Here is a 17,524-nt window from a genome sequence, read left to right on the forward strand (position 1 = left end):
AGGCCAATGTGGATGAATTGCTTGAGGCTAGGAGTTCAAGACCAGCCTAGCTAACATGGCAAAATCCTCTCTCTACTAAAAATATAAAAACTAGCCAAGCATGGTTGTATATGCCTGTAGTCCCAGCTACTTGGGAGGTTGAGGCATGAGAATTGCTTGAACCCAGGAAGTGGAGATTGCAGTGAGCCAAGATCATGTCACTACACTCCAGCCTGGGTGACAGAGCAAGACTGTGTCTCAAAAACATCACCACCACCACCAACAACAACCAAGAACAACAAAACCACACAGAATTGGAGCCTGGATTATAGGTCTATCTATGAATTAGAACTTTTAGAAATTTAATTTGTTGCTGCTGTGTTGAATTGAAAAGAGGTATAAGACTGGGAGTGTGCACATTGTCATAATATAGGTACGAGGAGATAATGGCCTAAACTGAGCCATGCCTTTAAATATAATGCTAAGTTTATTTCTCTTACATATCCTCATCAACTAACCTTTCTCTTCACTCTGTATTTCAGAATTAATTAATACCAGTAGAAACTATTCAAGAATGAAGTTCAATGAGTTTAACAAAGGTGGAAAATGTTTCTGTGATGAAAAGTGTGAAATAATTCATTCTGAAGAGGAACCTTCTGAATATAATAAAAATGGGAACAGCTTCTGGCTGAATGAAGACCTCGTTTGGCATCAGAAAATTAAAAATTGGGAGCAACCTTTTGAATACAATGAATGTGGGAAAGCTTTCCCTAAGAATTCACTCTTCCTTGTACATAAGAGAGGTTACACAGGACAGAAAACCTGCAAATATACTGAACATGGGAAAACATGTGATATGTCATTTTTCGTCACTCATCAGCAAACACATCCAAGAGAAAACCACTATGGTAATGAATGTGGAGAAAATATGTTTGAGGAATCCATTCTCCTTGAACATCAGAGTGTTTACCCATTCAGCCAGAAGTTAAATCTCACTCCAATTCAGAGAACCCATTCAATTAACAATATTATTGAATATAATGAGTGTGGAACCTTTTTCAGTGAAAAATTAGTCCTTCACTTACAACAGAGAACACATACAGGAGAAAAACCTTATGAATGTCATGAATGTGGAAAAACCTTCACCCAGAAGTCAGCCCACACAAGACATCAGAGAACACACACAGGGGGAAAACCCTATGAATGTCACGAATGTGGGAAGACTTTCTATAAGAATTCAGACCTCATTAAACATCAAAGAATTCACACAGGGGAGAGACCTTATGGATGTCATGAATGTGGGAAATCCTTCAGTGAAAAGTCAACCCTTACTCAACATCAAAGAACACACACAGGGGAGAAACCATATGAATGTCATGAATGTGGGAAAACCTTCTCATTTAAGTCAGTCCTTACTGTGCATCAGAAAACACACACAGGGGAGAAGCCCTATGAATGCTATGCATGTGGGAAAGCCTTTCTCAGAAAATCAGACCTCATTAAACATCAAAGAATTCACACAGGCGAAAAACCTTATGAATGTAATGAATGTGGGAAGTCATTCTCTGAGAAGTCAACCCTTACTAAACATCTAAGAACTCACACAGGTGAGAAACCTTATGAATGTATTCAGTGTGGAAAATTTTTCTGCTACTACTCCGGTTTCACAGAACATCTGAGAAGACACACAGGGGAGAAACCTTTTGGATGTAATGAATGTGGGAAAACCTTCCGTCAGAAGTCGGCTCTAATTGTTCACCAGAGAACTCATATAAGACAGAAACCCTATGGATGTAATGAATGTGGAAAATCATTCTGTGTGAAGTCAAAACTAATTGCACATCATAGAACACACACAGGGGAGAAACCCTATGAATGTAATGTTTGTGGAAAATCATTCTATGTTAAGTCAAAACTAACTGTACATCAGAGAATACACTTGGGGAGAAACCCTATAAATGTAGTAAACGAGGAAAATTACTCTGGGTGAAGTCAGAACTTTGTAGAACACAGAACATAAAGGGTGAGAGAAATCTGTTAATGTAATGATAATGAGAACACCTTTGCCCTGAAGTCAGTTCTCACAGTATAGAAGAGAACTTAAAGAGGGAAAAAAACAATATGAAGATAGGGAATGCAGGAAAACATTATTCTGGAATTTGGAGCATACACTATGTTACAAAACTAAAAGTGGAAAAAACTTATTGGTGAATGAATATAGGAAACATTTTGCGCAATGCCACTCTTCATTAAACATCAGAGAATTCACATGGGGTGAAACCTGGGTCAGCATCCCTAGGTTGAGAAGGGATGCATTTTTCTGCTACTACTACAGTTTCACAGAATACCTGAGAAGACACAGAGGGGAGAAACCTTTTGGGTGTAATGAATGTGGGAAAACCTTTCATCAGAAGTCAGCCCTAATTGTTCACCACAGAACTCATATAAGACAGAAACCCTATGGATGTAATGAATGTGGAAAATCATTCTGTGTGAAGTCAAGAGGCCAGAGAAAATGCACAAACTGTAGGAAACTATAGGAAAGCATTTACTATGAGGTTATATTTTATGGAGTATATGTAATAAGAAGTAGCTTCTCAGTGAACATCAGATAGTAGAGAAAGTATTTTTAACTGCATCCAATGTGTGGACGTTTTAAGTTAAAATCTAAATTTAATATAGAACAGAGGTGTTCAATTGCAGGATATCTAGCAAGTTAAGAAAATGTGGAAAAAAAATTTTTATTGAGAAATAGCATTTTACTTTGTTAATATCCAGTTTAGTTCATTGTCAAGACTGCTATTTCCTAAGAGACTTGAAAAGATGCCACTCGAGTCAATGGCTATAAGTAGTTCAAAGGTTTATTGCTTAGCCATATGAAAAATAAGAGAAGATTTTTTAGCAAGGGGACCCACAAACAAGAGTGCTTTTGTATGTCCAGAAGAAAGAGAAAGACCCTCAATCAGGGGCCATAGTACAGGAGTCAACCAGCAGGATTTTTGAATAATCCTGGGGCAGGCTAAATTCCGACGACCTGTCTCAGAATGGTGGATCAAAGCAGCAGGTCAATTTGCCTTTTATGCAACTTATGAGGATTAGTAGACGAGAGTGGGCCCAGATTTCTGGTGGTTTCTGCCCTGCAGATGTCTAACACATAAGCCAGGACATTCTGCTGTGAGTGACTTATTGTACCCAACTCTATTTCTTTCCATACTGAAACACATCTTTCATAGGTGATATAACTTTTTAAAATGTATATATAGATATAACTTAAATATGGAGCTTTCAAAAAGCACAAATAGGCTGGGCATGGTGGCTCACGCCTGTAATCCCAGTACTTTGGGAGGCTGAGATGAGCAAATCACCTGAGGTCAGGAGATCCAGACCAGCCTGGCCAACATGATGAAACCCTGTCTCTATTAAAAATACAAAAATTAGCTGGGCATGGTGGTGTACACCCATAGTCCTGGCTACTAGAGAGGTTGAGGTGGGAGGATCACTTGAACCTGGAAAGTAGAGGTTTCAGTGAGCTGAGATCATGCCACTGCACTCCAGCCTGAGTGACAGAGAGAGATTCAAAAAAAAAGAAAAAAGCAAAATAGACTTTGCTATTGGGTAAGGTATAGTAGTTGGCAGCAGAATGGACCCATTGAGGATAACTATAAAATTACAGAAAATATTTAAATGCAACTTATTGCTATAGAAGAAAAAAGGACTAAAGGGCAAAATTCTAGAGAGTGGTAAATCTCACAAAGCACAAACACAGAATGCAGCTCTGAGGGCCCTTTCCACTTCTGGCTATAGGGAAGAACCTGAATACTGAACTTGATTCAGGCAGAGGACCATAACCTGGGGTTCAGGGGAAGACATGGGGGGGACCAGAAACCAGGAGAACAATCAAGACTGCAATGAAGAAAATGGATACATTAGGGGCTTCAAACACATATAATTTCTCAAGAAATTTCCAGATGTCTCATGCTGCATAGGGCAGGAGCCTGAAAAGCTAATTTGAGAAGATAGTAAGTAGGATTTTTGTTTTGTTTTGCATTTTGCAGTACAAAGGAGAAATGATTAGAACTTAGGAAGTGCCAGCAGGTTGGTGAACATGCCATCAGTAAAAGCCCTGGAAACAAGGTCATACTAGAGATTGGTTGTGCCTTATCACAACTGCAAACAATACCTGAGTGGAATATTCAAAAACTTGCTTAGAAAGAAAACTCTAGGAACAGATGGCTTCACTGAAGTTATTCCAAATATTTAAGAAATAATACCAGGCTTTTATAAACTTTTCTAGAAGAAAAAAGATGGAACTTTTTCAATTCAGTTTTTGAGGCCAGTACAACCTTGATACCAAAACCTTAAAAAAAAAAAAAAAAAGCCCATAAAGCTATAGACCAAAGTCTCATAGATTTAGATGCAAAATCCTAAAATTGAAAAAAACATCTAGCCATATCCATAAACTATATCATCACCAAGAGATGTTTATTAGGGCAATCAAAAGATGATTTATTATTTTTTAAAAAATCAATGTGGACTTCCATTCCTCTTTCTTTTGATTCCCCTCTTTGACTTTTCATGTATCTCTCCTGCCTTCCTTCCCCTGAGTGGAGGAGTTAGACTTGCCTCGTGGGATGAGAGGAGTTGTGGCTTTGTGTCTGCTGGCACCAAGAGGGCTGAGGGTGAGGTGTGGAAGGACAGGGGGAGGAGATGGGCAGCATTGTTGAGAGATTGGTAACACTGAGCAAATAAATATGTTGAGAATGATGACAGCAAGATTTCTCTGTTAGAGAAGGTATTTATAAAAATAGGAATGAGGAGAGCTAGAAAACCTGGAGTGTGGCATTAGAATAGAACTCATATCTTTTAAATATATAGGAACAAATAAAGAAATTGTTGTGTGTGCACATATGCATATATTTTGTGTTCATTCTACTGAGAGGACTTAAACACAATGACACCTCAGTAACAGTAAGCACACCAACTGCCAAGTTATTAGTTCCTAAATACTATCCACAAAAAAGGAGAACAGGGATGATTCCTAGTCAGAGATTGGGAGAAATACAAGATGAGCCTGAATCATCTCGTGTACCTAACAGAAAATACTCTGGCTGGTCTCAGTGGCTCATGCCTGTAATTGTAGCATGTTAGAAGGTCGAGGTGGGTGGGTTGCTTGAGCCCAGGAGTTTGAGACCAGCCTGGGCAACATGGCACAACTGTCTCTACAAAAAATACAAAAATTAGCCAGGCATGGTGGCATGCACCTGTAGTCCAAGGTACTCAGGAGGCAGAGACATAGGAGGATCACTTGAGTCTGGGCGATTGAGGCTGCACTGAGCTGTGATTGTGCCACTGTACTCTACCCTGGAAGACAGAGTGAGACCCCGTCTCAGGAAAAAAGAAAAAAAAAAAGATGTCATTCAGCAGGTTAATGGATAAACTGTGGAACATCCAGAAAACTTTAACATTCTTCAAAGAAATAGAAAACACAATCCTAAAATTTATATGGGAACCACAAAAGACCTAGAATAGTCAGAGCTATCCTGAGAAAAGGAATCAAACTGGAAGAATCATACTACCTGACTTCCAATTATTCAACAGAGCTACAGTAACCAAAACAGCATGATACTGGCATAAAAACAGACACATAGGAACAGAATAGACAACCCAGAAACAAATTCATACATCTACAGTGAACTCACTTTTGACAAAGGAATGAAGAACATACATTGGGGAAAAGATAATGTCTTTAATAAATGGTGCTGGGAAAACTGGATATCCATATGCAGAAGAATGAAACTAGACCCCCATCTCTTAGCATATACAAAAATCAAAATTAATTAGAAAGTTAAATCTAAGACCTCAAACTATGAAACAGCTAAAAGAAAACATCGGGGAATCTCTCCAGGACATTGAAGTGGGCAAAGATTTCTTGTGTAATACCTGACAAACAGGCAACCAAAGCAAAAGTGGACAAATGGGATCACAACAAGTTAAAAAGCTTCTGCATTGCAAAGGAAACAACAAAGAGACAACCCATAGAATGTGAGAAAATAATTGCAAACTATCCATCTGTATTAGGCCATTCTTGAAGTACTATAAAGAAATACTTGAGACTGAGTAATTTATAAAGAAGAGGTTTAATTGGCTCACGGTTTTGCAGGCTGTACAGGAAGCATGGTGCTAACATCTGATCAGCTTGTAGGGAGGCGTCAGGAAGTTTCCAACCATGGTGGAAGGCAAAAGGGGAATAAGTATCTCACATGGCAGGAGCAGGGGCAAAGAGAGGGGGGGAAGGGAAGTGCCACACAACCAGATCTTGTGAGTACTCAGATTTTGTGAAGGGTGCTTGAGGTCATGGATACCCATTTACACTGATGTGTTTATACACATTTCATACCTGTATTAAAATATCTCATGTACCCCATAAACATATATACCTACTTTGTACCCACAAAAATTTAAAGTTAATTTCAATGTTTAAAGACTTGTTATTAAAATAATAGCAGTTTCTATAAATTTAATATTTCAATAAAACTCCCAATATTTATTCTTAACACTGGAAAAAGTTTTCCAAAACATATATGGCAGAAATATGGGCCTTGATGTGAGGACAGCATCAATTAATGAGGGATCCTCTCCCTTGACCAAAACACCTTCCACCAAGACCCACCTTTAACGCTGAGCATTACCTCTCAAAATGAGATTTGGGCAGGGACTAATATCCAAACTCTATCAACATCTGACAAGGTGTTCATAACCAGAATACATAAGGAGCTATAACAATTCTATAGAAAAAAAAATCTAATCTTATTTAAAACTGGGCAAAAATCTGAATAGACATTTCTCAAAAGAAGACATACAAATGGCAAACAGGCATATGAAAAGGTACTCAACATCATTGATCCATTATAGAAATGCCAATCAAAACTACAATGAGATATCATCTCACCCCAGTTAAAATGTCTTCTCTCCAAAAGACAGATAATAACAAATGCTGAAGAGGATGTGGAGAAAAGGGAACCCTCGTGCACTGTGGAAATGTATATTAGTACATCCACTATGGAGAACAATTTGGAGCTACCTCAAAAACTAAAAATAGAGCTACCATACAATCCCACAATTCCACTGGTAGTTATATACCCCAAAGAAAGGAAATCAGTATATTGAAGATATATCTGCACCATGTTTACTGTAGCACTACTCACAATAGCCAAGATTTGAAGCAATCTAAGTGTCTATCAGCAGATGAATGGATAAATAAAATATGGTATATATACACAATGGAGTACTATTCAGCCATAAAAAAGAATGAGATCCTGTCATTTGTAACATTATAGATGGAACTAGAGATCATTAAGTGAAATAAGCCAGGCACAGCAAGACAGACATCACATGTTCTGACGTATTTGTTGGAGCTAAAGATGAAAACAACTGAACTTACAGAGACAGAGAATAGAAGGATGTTTACCAGAGGCTGGGAAAGGCAGTGGGGGCATGGTGAAGGGGAAGTGGGGAATGTTAATGGACAAAAACTGTAGAATGACTAAGACCTAGTATTTGATAGCACAAGGTTACTACAGTCAATAATAATTGTGCATTTTAAAGGTATAATTGAATTGTTTGTAACACAAAGGATAAATGCTTGATGTTATGGATACTCCATTTACCCTGATGTGATTATTAGACATTGCATGCCTGTATCAAAATATATCACGTACCCCATAGATATATACACCTAGTATGCACCCACAAAAATTAAAAATAAAGTAAAATTTCAATGATTAGGAAGATCATTGTTAATATCAGTTTTCTTTAAATGTTTCTATAAATTTAATACAATTTCAATAAAGCTCCCAATATTTATTCTTAGTACTGGAAAAAGTTTTCCAAAATGTGTATGGCAGAAATAGGGCCAAAATAGGCAAGAAAACTATTTCTGAGATGTCAGTTTTCCTCAAATTGTTCTATTAATTAAACACCACCTGAACTAAAATTTGACAAGTGGATTATAAATTTGTGTGGACATTCAAAACAACTGTGGATACATGAGTCCAGAATCACAGCCATAAACCATGAGGTGCTTGGGAGATTTTCAGAAAATGTGCCAATGAAATCCAAGGGGAAAGACACATCTTCAAAAAGTGGTGTTACCTTTGACTCCACTTATCATAGATAAAATGATGATAAAGCCTCAACTCATCATAGATCTAAATATAAGAGCTCAAACTTAAAACTTGTAGAAGAAAACATGAGAAAATTTTTGTAGGTTTGAGTTAGACGATGATTTCTATATAGGACAATAAAAATATGGAACATACAAAAATAAATTTAATGCACTTAATTATAATACAAATGACTTACTTTAAACTTTGATAAATTAGATTTTGTTAAATTCAAAAGCTTGTGTTCTTCAAAGCACACAGTTAAGGTAATGGAAAGGCGAGTTATGGATTAAAAAAAATACCTGTAAAACAGCTTTGGGTAAGAATAGAAGAAAAATCCCAATAACAAAATTGGTGAAAGAATGGTGTGGAAAGTTCACTACAGAAAAAATATGAATGGCAAATAATCCTGATTTGGGGGAGAGTGTTCAATACCAATGCTAATTTTTAAAATGTCCTGTGTTTAATTTTTTGGAGTTTGTGATTTGCAACATGCCCCTACTGCATGGAGGGAGAGGAGATGGTAAAATTAACAGAAGTAATAATTGTAAACATAAAATCTCAATGGGTCATAATTTTCCACAGAACAGAATAAAATGTGTAGCTGTCAATTTACAACACCACTCAGTAGGAGCACAATACAATAATTCCACTATTCTTAATATGGGCCAAATTTCTGATCTTGAAACCAGCTCAATTTTCCTATACAATTGATGTTTATGGGGGCTTTTTTGGGGAATAAACATAGAAATTGACTGTTAGGCCACTCTTACATTGCTATAAAGAAATACCTGAGACTGGGTAATATGAAGAAAAGAGCTTATAAAGGGAAGAGGTTTAATTGGTTCAGGTTCTTCAGGCTTTACAGGAAGCATGATGCTGGGATCTACTCAGCTTCTGATGAAGCCTCAGCTTTCAGTCACAGCACAAGGCAAAACAGGAGCAAGAGAGAGGGAGTTGGGGAAAGTGCCACATACTTTTAGATGACCAGATCTTGGGAGAATTCAGTATCAGCAAGACAGCACTAAGCCATATGAGTGTTCCATCCCCATGATCACCTCCCACCAGGACCTTACATTGTAAGGTCCTCCCACCAGAATGTAATCTGATGTTACATTCAACATCAGATTTAGGCAGGCAAACATATCCAAAGTATAGGATTGACCTCCCAGTCTTAAAGGTGGATAAATTTAACATTTGTCATCTGAGTTTTTTTCTCAATAAACCAATCATTAGGACTCCCACATAGTTTCACGTACCTGAAACTTTACAGAGAACCACAACTGGACAATGAGACCTGTTGCCAGTTGACTAACTCCTCTTCCTTCTCGCTCGTTCCTGTTTTCCCACAGGTGGTTACAATGAGATGCTAGACCTCTTCATCTAACCACCTGCTGCCTGTTGATCATCTTCCTTACTCCCCTTAATTCCTATCTATATAACCTCCTACCTTTATTTGGGAGAAAGACAGATTTGATGGTTAGACTGACAGCATCCACAATAAAGCTCTTCCCTGGCAATACTCATCTTAGTGACTGGCTTTCTGTGTAGTGAGCAACCACACCTAGGCCAAACAACACATTTGTTCTACTTGATCCTCTGAGCTAATATCTTTGCCTTATAAAAACTTGCCTCACAGCCATTCAGATCAGGGGATGCTCAATGAGGAAGAAACCATTAAGAACTATGTTATCCAGTTTTGTCTAGGGCTGCTGTGATCAGGCAGTTCACTGCAGTGAGAAGCCTCCAGAGCAACAAGCAGTAGCCCTGTCATCACCGTTTTCCTCCTCCATCTAGCAGAAATCTTCGCACACTTGTGAAGCCAACTATAGCCATAACTGCACCCCAGGCTGAAGCTTTTTGCTAATGACCAATGAGCTAGAAAGGTGGGTTTGGCCCATTTCTCTGTGCATTGTATCTAAGCCATGTAGTTTGGGCCCTGGAAAAGAGCTCTACCTAACAATGAGCTATTCTGCCAGTCAACTGAGGATTTAAAAACTTGGACTTGTAGGGACTTTCAGTATTCTCTAATAAAGATGCATTCTATGTCCATATCTTTTTGTATTTTCAAGTGCAAAAAGTAAACATTTTTACTCAAATATTCCAGTTACCAAATAATTCATATGACGGTATTTGATTGACCCCCAAATAAATGTAAGATGAGAAACTGGGCAAGGCTGATATGTTCACCTCCTCCCATGTTCATGGAATGGGAGATGTACCTAGTGAGATTTGTAGTTGTATGGAGCTTGCTTCTGGCTTTTTTTGGACTAGTTTGAGACACTCAAGCCCCAGAATCCTTTAAAAATCAATAAGGTCCAGATTGAGGACCCTCAGAATGTCTGCTCTTTTCATCTTTTCACTTATGCCAACCACTTTCTTCACTGATGACAAGCACTCAAATTGTATTTCTCTCTTTAATACTAATATACTTGTTAGAAATGAAAAATAGAAAACAAAGGGTGTGTATAATGTGTGTGATACATGGCTTTAAGTGAAACCAGTAATGTTCCAACTAAAGATGTGCTTTCCTAGTGTTATACAGCTCATTCAGGTGGTGCATTTCTCTAAGTGCACTGCTGGTATATGATGAGTAGTTGCAAGGGGCCAGTTTGTTAGTAGAACACCTGGGTTAGAGGCTCTCCCACTTCCTCCTACATCTGTCTCTGGTTCTCCACTCATTTCAGGACCTCTTTCCTCAGCTTCTCTAACACATCAAGCCTGCATCTACCCTCAGCAGGATGCCATTGACACAGAGGTAAATACTAGCCAAATTCATGACTTCAACAGAATTTGAGCTGAAGCAAATATTTGCAGAAGTATAACAAACTCAATATAATGCATGCCATAAAACAGGTGTGGCCGTAGTGCCAAGGAAGCAGAATGAAAGCACTGCATTTTCAGGTAGAACAAGAAAAAGAAAGTTACCTGAAAAAAAGTGACAATTTAAGCTGATTTTAATACTTGGGTATAATTCTAGTGGGCAGAGAAACACATCGGCAGTTGAAACTGAGAGAGGGTGGTCATCTAATGTAATAGGGGATGTTTGGGGTTGTGAGTCATGCAGTTTGGTTAATGAGTGGGGAAAAAAAATGTAAGATCTATGTGGAGAATCTAGAAATTTGCTGTTGGAAACAAACTGAGGAACAGGGAAAGATATCTGCACTAAAGTGTGGGATGTAATTGTGTTTTAGAAACTAATCAGAAGATTTTAATATGCATTGAGCAATAAGAGTCTAGGGGTAAGGAGGTCTGATAGGAGATATAAGGTGAGAAGGGGGTTAATATAATAGGAGGAGGGATGCACAGAGGACCTAACAGGCTTAACTAATTCATTAATTCATGTTGGGCCCTGGGATTGTGGTGTTAAGCAAAAATAGCCATATTACAATCAAATGCAGTGGGAGAAATTAAGTAATTGCACACATCTGAGCATAATCATGGCAGAGACATATACTCAGAAGCAATCTCAATCTAGGAAGAGTTGAGTACTCAGTCCTAGTACTTACTAGAAGTGATTGAGAATATTATACTTTCTGTCACAAATGATTCCCTGTTAAAAAGTTTGGGTTTTATCTTTTCGATAATGAGACACCATTGAAAATTTTGGATCAGGAACTAAAATTTAAAAAGTAATTTTTTCCATATTTCTTCCAATCATGTTTTCTTCTTTCTAAAGATGTGCATTACATGATGTACACCATGACATTCTGGAAGCTGAGTCAGAGACAGCAAATCGCATAAGTGCCTCTTCCATCCTGAGTTCACGTCCAGTGGGCATGAAGTGTTCTACTTTCATTCAATGAAATTCTTTTTTGAGACAGAGTCTAGCTTTATTGCCCAGGCTGGAGTGCAGTGAAACGATCTTGGCTCACTGCAATCTCCCCCTCCTGGGTTCAAGCAATTATCCTGCCTCAGCCTCCTGAGTAGCTGGGATTACAGGTGCCTGCCACCATGCCCAGATAATTTTTGTATTTTTAGTAGAGACGGGATTTCACTCTGTTGGGCAGGCTGGTCTTGAACTCCTGACCTCGTGATGTGCCCACCTTGGCCTCCCAAAATGCTGTGGTTACAAGTGTGAGCCACCGCATCTGGCCAATGAAATTCTTTAAATAATGTTTCTGTGAGCACTCAGTAACTCATCCATAGCAGTGTAGAAACTCAACTTACATTGTAGCTTTCTAGATAGTGGATTTTTCCTTCCCTACATTGCATTGTTCAATTTTCTAGAGTTATAATTAGGCATATTTGGTTATATTTTTTGCCTGGTAAAAAGTCAAAATAAGAGGAGGCATAGTGATCTTAAGAACTTCAGAACTCCAGCCTGGGCGACAGAGCAAGACTCTGTCTAAAAAAAAGAAAAGAAAAGAAAAGAAAAAACTATAACTTTGTTTTTTTATTTTTAACTTTTATTTTAGGTTCAGGGGTATACATGCATGTTTATTTTATAGGTAAATTGTGTGTTGCAGGGCTTGGTGTACAGACGGCCACCCTCCACCTTAAGTAGTTCCTGGTGTCTGCTGTTCCCTTCTTTGCGTCCATGTGTACTCAATGTTTAGATTTCACTTATAAGTGAGAACATGAGGCATTTAGTTTTCTGTTTCTGTGTTAAAAAACTATGACTTGGCTACTGTGCCTATGGAGTAGCCATTCTTTTTCCTTTACTTTTTCAATAAACTTGCTTTCACTTAAAAAAAAAAAAAAACTATAACTTCAAAACATGTTTCTATGCATCTCATAAAACTGCCATTAGAGATTTCATGTATTAGGTTTATCATTTTCCACTATATTTAGGTACAATTTAAGTACTTGCCTTCAAATTTATTGCCAAAAACCCCTTATCCCAACCAACATATGTTTGTAGTTTTGGGTTTTGTTTGTTTCTAAAAATCAGTATTCTTACTTGTTCCATCCTGATTTCAAAATTGTGAGGATGATTTACTTTGGTAAAATACACATAAACAATATCATTTAATTTATTTGTAAGTGTACAATTCAATGGCATCAAATACATTCACAATATTATATAACCATCAATACTATCTATACCTAAAATTTTTTCACTTTTCCAACAAAAACTTGATCTACTCAACCATAATCTTTCCTTCTCTCCTCCCTGTCCCTGGTCACTTCTATTCTACTTTCTGTCTTTATGGATTTGCCTATTCCAGGTATGGCATGTAGGGAGAATCATGAGATATGTGTCGCTCTGTGTCTAGATTATTTCTCTAAGCATAACATTTACATGGTCCATCCATGTTTAGCTATATTTAAAAAATTTATTTTTATGGCTGAATAATGTTCCTTTGCATGTTCATCCCATGATTTGTTTACCCATTCATCTGTTCATGGGCACATGGGTGATTTGTACCTTTTGGCTATTGCGAATGATGTGCCTGTGTACAGTGATGTACATACGTCTGTTCGGATCTCTATTTTCAGGTTTTTGGATGTACACCTTACAGCAGAATTGCTGGGTTACATGGCACTTTTATGTTTAAACTTCTGAGAAAACACCACACTATTTTCTTTTCTTTCTTTTTTTTTGAGACAGAGTCTTGCTCTGTCACCCAGGCTGGAGTGCAGTGGCACGATCTCAGCTTACTGCAACCTCTACCTTCAGGGTTCAAGTGATTCTCCTGCCTCAGCCCCCCAGGTAGCTGGGATTACAGGGGTGCACCACCATGCCCACCTACGTTTTGTAATTTTTTTTTTAAGTACAGACTGGGTTTCACCATGTTAGGTAGGCTGTTCTTGAATTCCTGTCCTCAAGTGATCCACCTGTCTCGCCCTCCCAAAGTGCTGAGATTACAGGTGTGAGGCATCGTGCCTAGCCCGCCACACTATTTTCAACAGCAGCTGCACCATTTTACATTCCCATAAGCAATGCACAAGTGTTCTGACTTCACCACTTTCTTGTCACTTCATGTTATTTTCCATTTTTCGTTAGCATACACATCTTACTAAGTAGAAACGGGTATCTAATTGTGATTGATATTCCCACTTCTCTAATGACTAATGATGTTAAGCATCTTTTCAAGTGCTTGTTTGTCATTTGTGTATATTCTTTGAGTAATGTCAAAGAATTTTCAAGTCCTTTGCTTGCTTTTAATTAGGTTAACTCTTTGATTGTGGTGGTGTTATTCGTGTTCTTTATATATTTTGGATATTACTATCCTGTCAGACATATGATTGGCAATTATTTTGTCATATTCAGTAGGTTGTCTCTTTGCTTTCTTGATAGTATTCTTTGATGCAAAAAAGTTCTTAATTTTCATCAAGTCCAATTGACCAATTTTTTCATTCTGTTGTCTGTGTTTTTGGTATCATGTTCCCAAATCCAATGTCATGAGGATTTTCTCCAATGCTTTCTTCTGAGAGCTTTATAGTTTTAGGTCTTGCCTTTAGAACATAAATCTATTTTGCATTAATTTTTGCAAATGTTGTAAAGTAACGGTCCAACTTCATTGTTTTGCAAGCAGATCTCCAGTTTTCCCAGCACTGTTTTTTAAAGACCATCATTTTTCTATTGAATGGCCTCTGCATCTTTGTCAAAAACAATTCACCATATATTTGAAGGTTTACCTCTGGGATCTCCATTACATTGATCTATTAGTGCCACAGTGTTTTAATTATTGCAGCTTTGTGGTAGGTTTCAAAGTTAGGAAGTAGGAGTACCCCAAATTTATTCATCTTTCTGAAGATTATTTTGGCTATTTAGTGCCCTCTGTAATTTTATATTAATTTGAAAATTAGCTTTTCCTTTCTGTTGACTTTTGTAGCTCTCTTTGGATAGTATTGGCATCTTAACACTGTTAAGTCTTCCTATACAAAAACAGGGATGTCTGTCCATTTATTCGTTTCTTCTTTAATTTCTTTCAGCAGCAGTTTATCATTTTTAGTATATAAGTCTTTAACCTCCTTAAATAAATTTATTGCAAAGTATTTAATTCTTTTTAGGTGTTATTGTAAATGGAGTCACTTCCTAATTTTCTTTTTGGATTTTTCATCAATGGTATAGCAAACAAAATTGCTCATCTTGTAGCCATAATCTTGCTGAATTTGTTTATTAGCTCTGGTGGTTTTCTTAGGATTCTTTGGAATATTCTACATATAGGTTCATGTCATCTGCAAATAGAGATATTTTTACCTCTTTCTTTCTATTTTGGATGTTTTTATTTTTCCTAACAGCTCTGGCTAGAACCTCCTGTTAAATAGCAGCAGTAAAAAGGAGTATCCTTGCCTTGTTCTTAGTTGGAAATCTTTTTAGTTTTTCACCACTGATTATGCTGTTAGCCATGGGTCTTTCATAAATACCCTTTGTCATGTAGAGGAATTATTCCTTTATTCCTAGTTTTCTGAAAGTATCATGAAATAGTGTTGGAATTTTTCAAATGCCTTTTCTGTATCAACTGAAACGATCATGTATAGGTTTTTCCCCCTTTCCTCTATTAATAATATGTATTGCATTAGTTGATATATTTGTATTGAACCACCCTTGCATTGCTGGGATAAATGCTATTCACTCATAATGAATAATTCTTTTAACAGACTATTGAATTCAATTTACTAATATTTTGTTTAAAATTTTTGCATCTATAATTGTAAGAATTTTGAGTTTCAGTACAATATTTAATAAATAAAGTAAGATAATCAACACTTTATTATAAAATAGGCTTTGTGGTAGATGATCTTCCCTGCTGTAGGTTAATGTAAGTGTTCTGACCATGTTTATATGGGCCAGATAAGCCATGATGTTTTGTAGATCAGGTATATCAAATTCATTTTCAACTTATATTTTCAACTTTCTTTATGGCGATGTAACCCCATGGTAACTCAAGGTGCATCTGTAGTTGGTTTACTGTATTGTTCAAGTCTTTTTTTTTTTAAACTTTTCATCTATATGATTGATCTATTTGTGACTGTTAAGTAGAGCACTGAAGTCACCAGCTATTATCATAGAATTGTTTATTTCTCCCTTCCATTCTGTCAGTTTTATGTCATATATTTTGAGGGTTTGTCATTAGGTGCATAAATGCTTATAACTTTTATTGCTCTATTGACTCTCTCAGTGATATAGTCTCCTTTATCTCTTTTAAAGTTTAAGATTTAAAGTTTATTTTGTTTTAATATTATCATAGCCACTCAGATTTATTTTGGTTACTATTTGCATGTAATATATTTTACTATCCTTTTACTTGCAAGTTATTTTTGTCTTTAGACATACAGCAAGTCTCCTGTAGATTTTGTATTGATATTGTTGCATCATGTTTTTAAAAAATTAATTCTGCCTATTGTTTTTTGATTGGAATTGTTAATCTGTTCAGATTTAAAGTAATTACTGTTAACACAGGGCTTAATTTTGCCACTTTGTTGCTTTTTATTTTTAAGTTATACTTTAAGTTCTGGGGTACATGTGCACAATGTGCAGGTTTGTTACATATGTATACATGTGCCATGTTGGTTGGCTGCACCCATTGACTCATCATTTACATTAGGCATATCTCCTAATGCTATCCATCTCCCCTCCCCCGACCCCATGACAGGCCCCGATGTGTGATGTTCCCCACCCTGTGTCCAAGTGTTCTCATTGTTCAATTCCCACCTATACGTGAGAACATGCGGTGTTTGGTTTTCTGTCTTTGTGATAGTTTGCTCAGAATGATGGTTTCCAGTTTCATCCATGTCCCTACAAAGGACATTAACTCATCCTTTTTTATGGCTGCATAGTATTCCATGGTGTATATGTGCCACATTTTCTTAACCCAGTCTATCACTGATGGATATTTGGGTTGGTTCCAAGTCATTGCTGTTGTGAATAGTGCTGCAATAAACATACATGTGCATGTATTTTTATAGCAGCATGATTTATAATCCTTTGGGTATATACCCAGTAATGGGATGGTTGGGTCCAATGGTATTTCTAGTTCCAGATCCTTGAGGAATTGCCACACTGTCTTCCACAATGGTTGAACTAGGTACACCAATCAGACGTAGATTTGGTCTTTTCACATAGTCCCATATTTCTTGGAGGCTTTGTTCATTTGTTTTTACTCTTTTTTCCCTAAACTTCTCTTCTTGCTTCATTTCAATCATTTGATCTTCAATCACTGATACCCTTTCTTCCAGTTGATCAAATTGGCTACTGAAGCTTGTGCATGCATCACATAGTTCTTGTGCCATGGTTTTCAGCTCCATCAGGTCATTTAAGGTCTTCTCTATGCTGTTTATTCTAGTTAGCCATTTGTCTAATCTTTTTTCAAAGTTTTTAGCTTCTTTGCAATGGGTTCAAACATCCTCCTTTAGCTCACAGAAGTTTGTTATTACCAATCATCTGAAGCCTTCTTCTCTCAACTCGTCAAAGTCATTCTCTGTCCAGCTTT

At 37.1% G+C, this 17,524-nt stretch overlaps 1 protein-coding gene across 13 annotated transcripts in view; it reads left to right on the plus strand.

Moving 5' to 3' along the window:
- Positions 1-17,524, plus strand: part of LOC100437553 (zinc finger protein 37A) — a 58,748-nt gene that overhangs the window by 24,581 nt on the left and 16,643 nt on the right. For 10 of the 13 annotated variants that reach the window (XM_009245304.4, XM_009245303.4, XM_009245301.4 and 7 more), the window contains one exon: positions 522-7,972. The exons of the other annotated variants lie outside the window; for them this stretch is intronic. In XM_009245304.4, coding sequence (XP_009243579.3) covers positions 522-1,969 — 1,448 coding nt within the window. In that variant the 3' untranslated portion in view covers positions 1,970-7,972. Of the gene's footprint in view, positions 1-521; positions 7,973-17,524 lie in introns of those variants that run through there. 13 annotated transcript variants of the gene reach the window in all.

This window comes from Pongo abelii, chromosome 8 (assembly GCF_028885655.2).
Source record: "Pongo abelii isolate AG06213 chromosome 8, NHGRI_mPonAbe1-v2.0_pri, whole genome shotgun sequence".
In the NCBI taxonomy this organism is placed as follows: Eukaryota; Metazoa; Chordata; class Mammalia; order Primates; family Hominidae; genus Pongo; species Pongo abelii.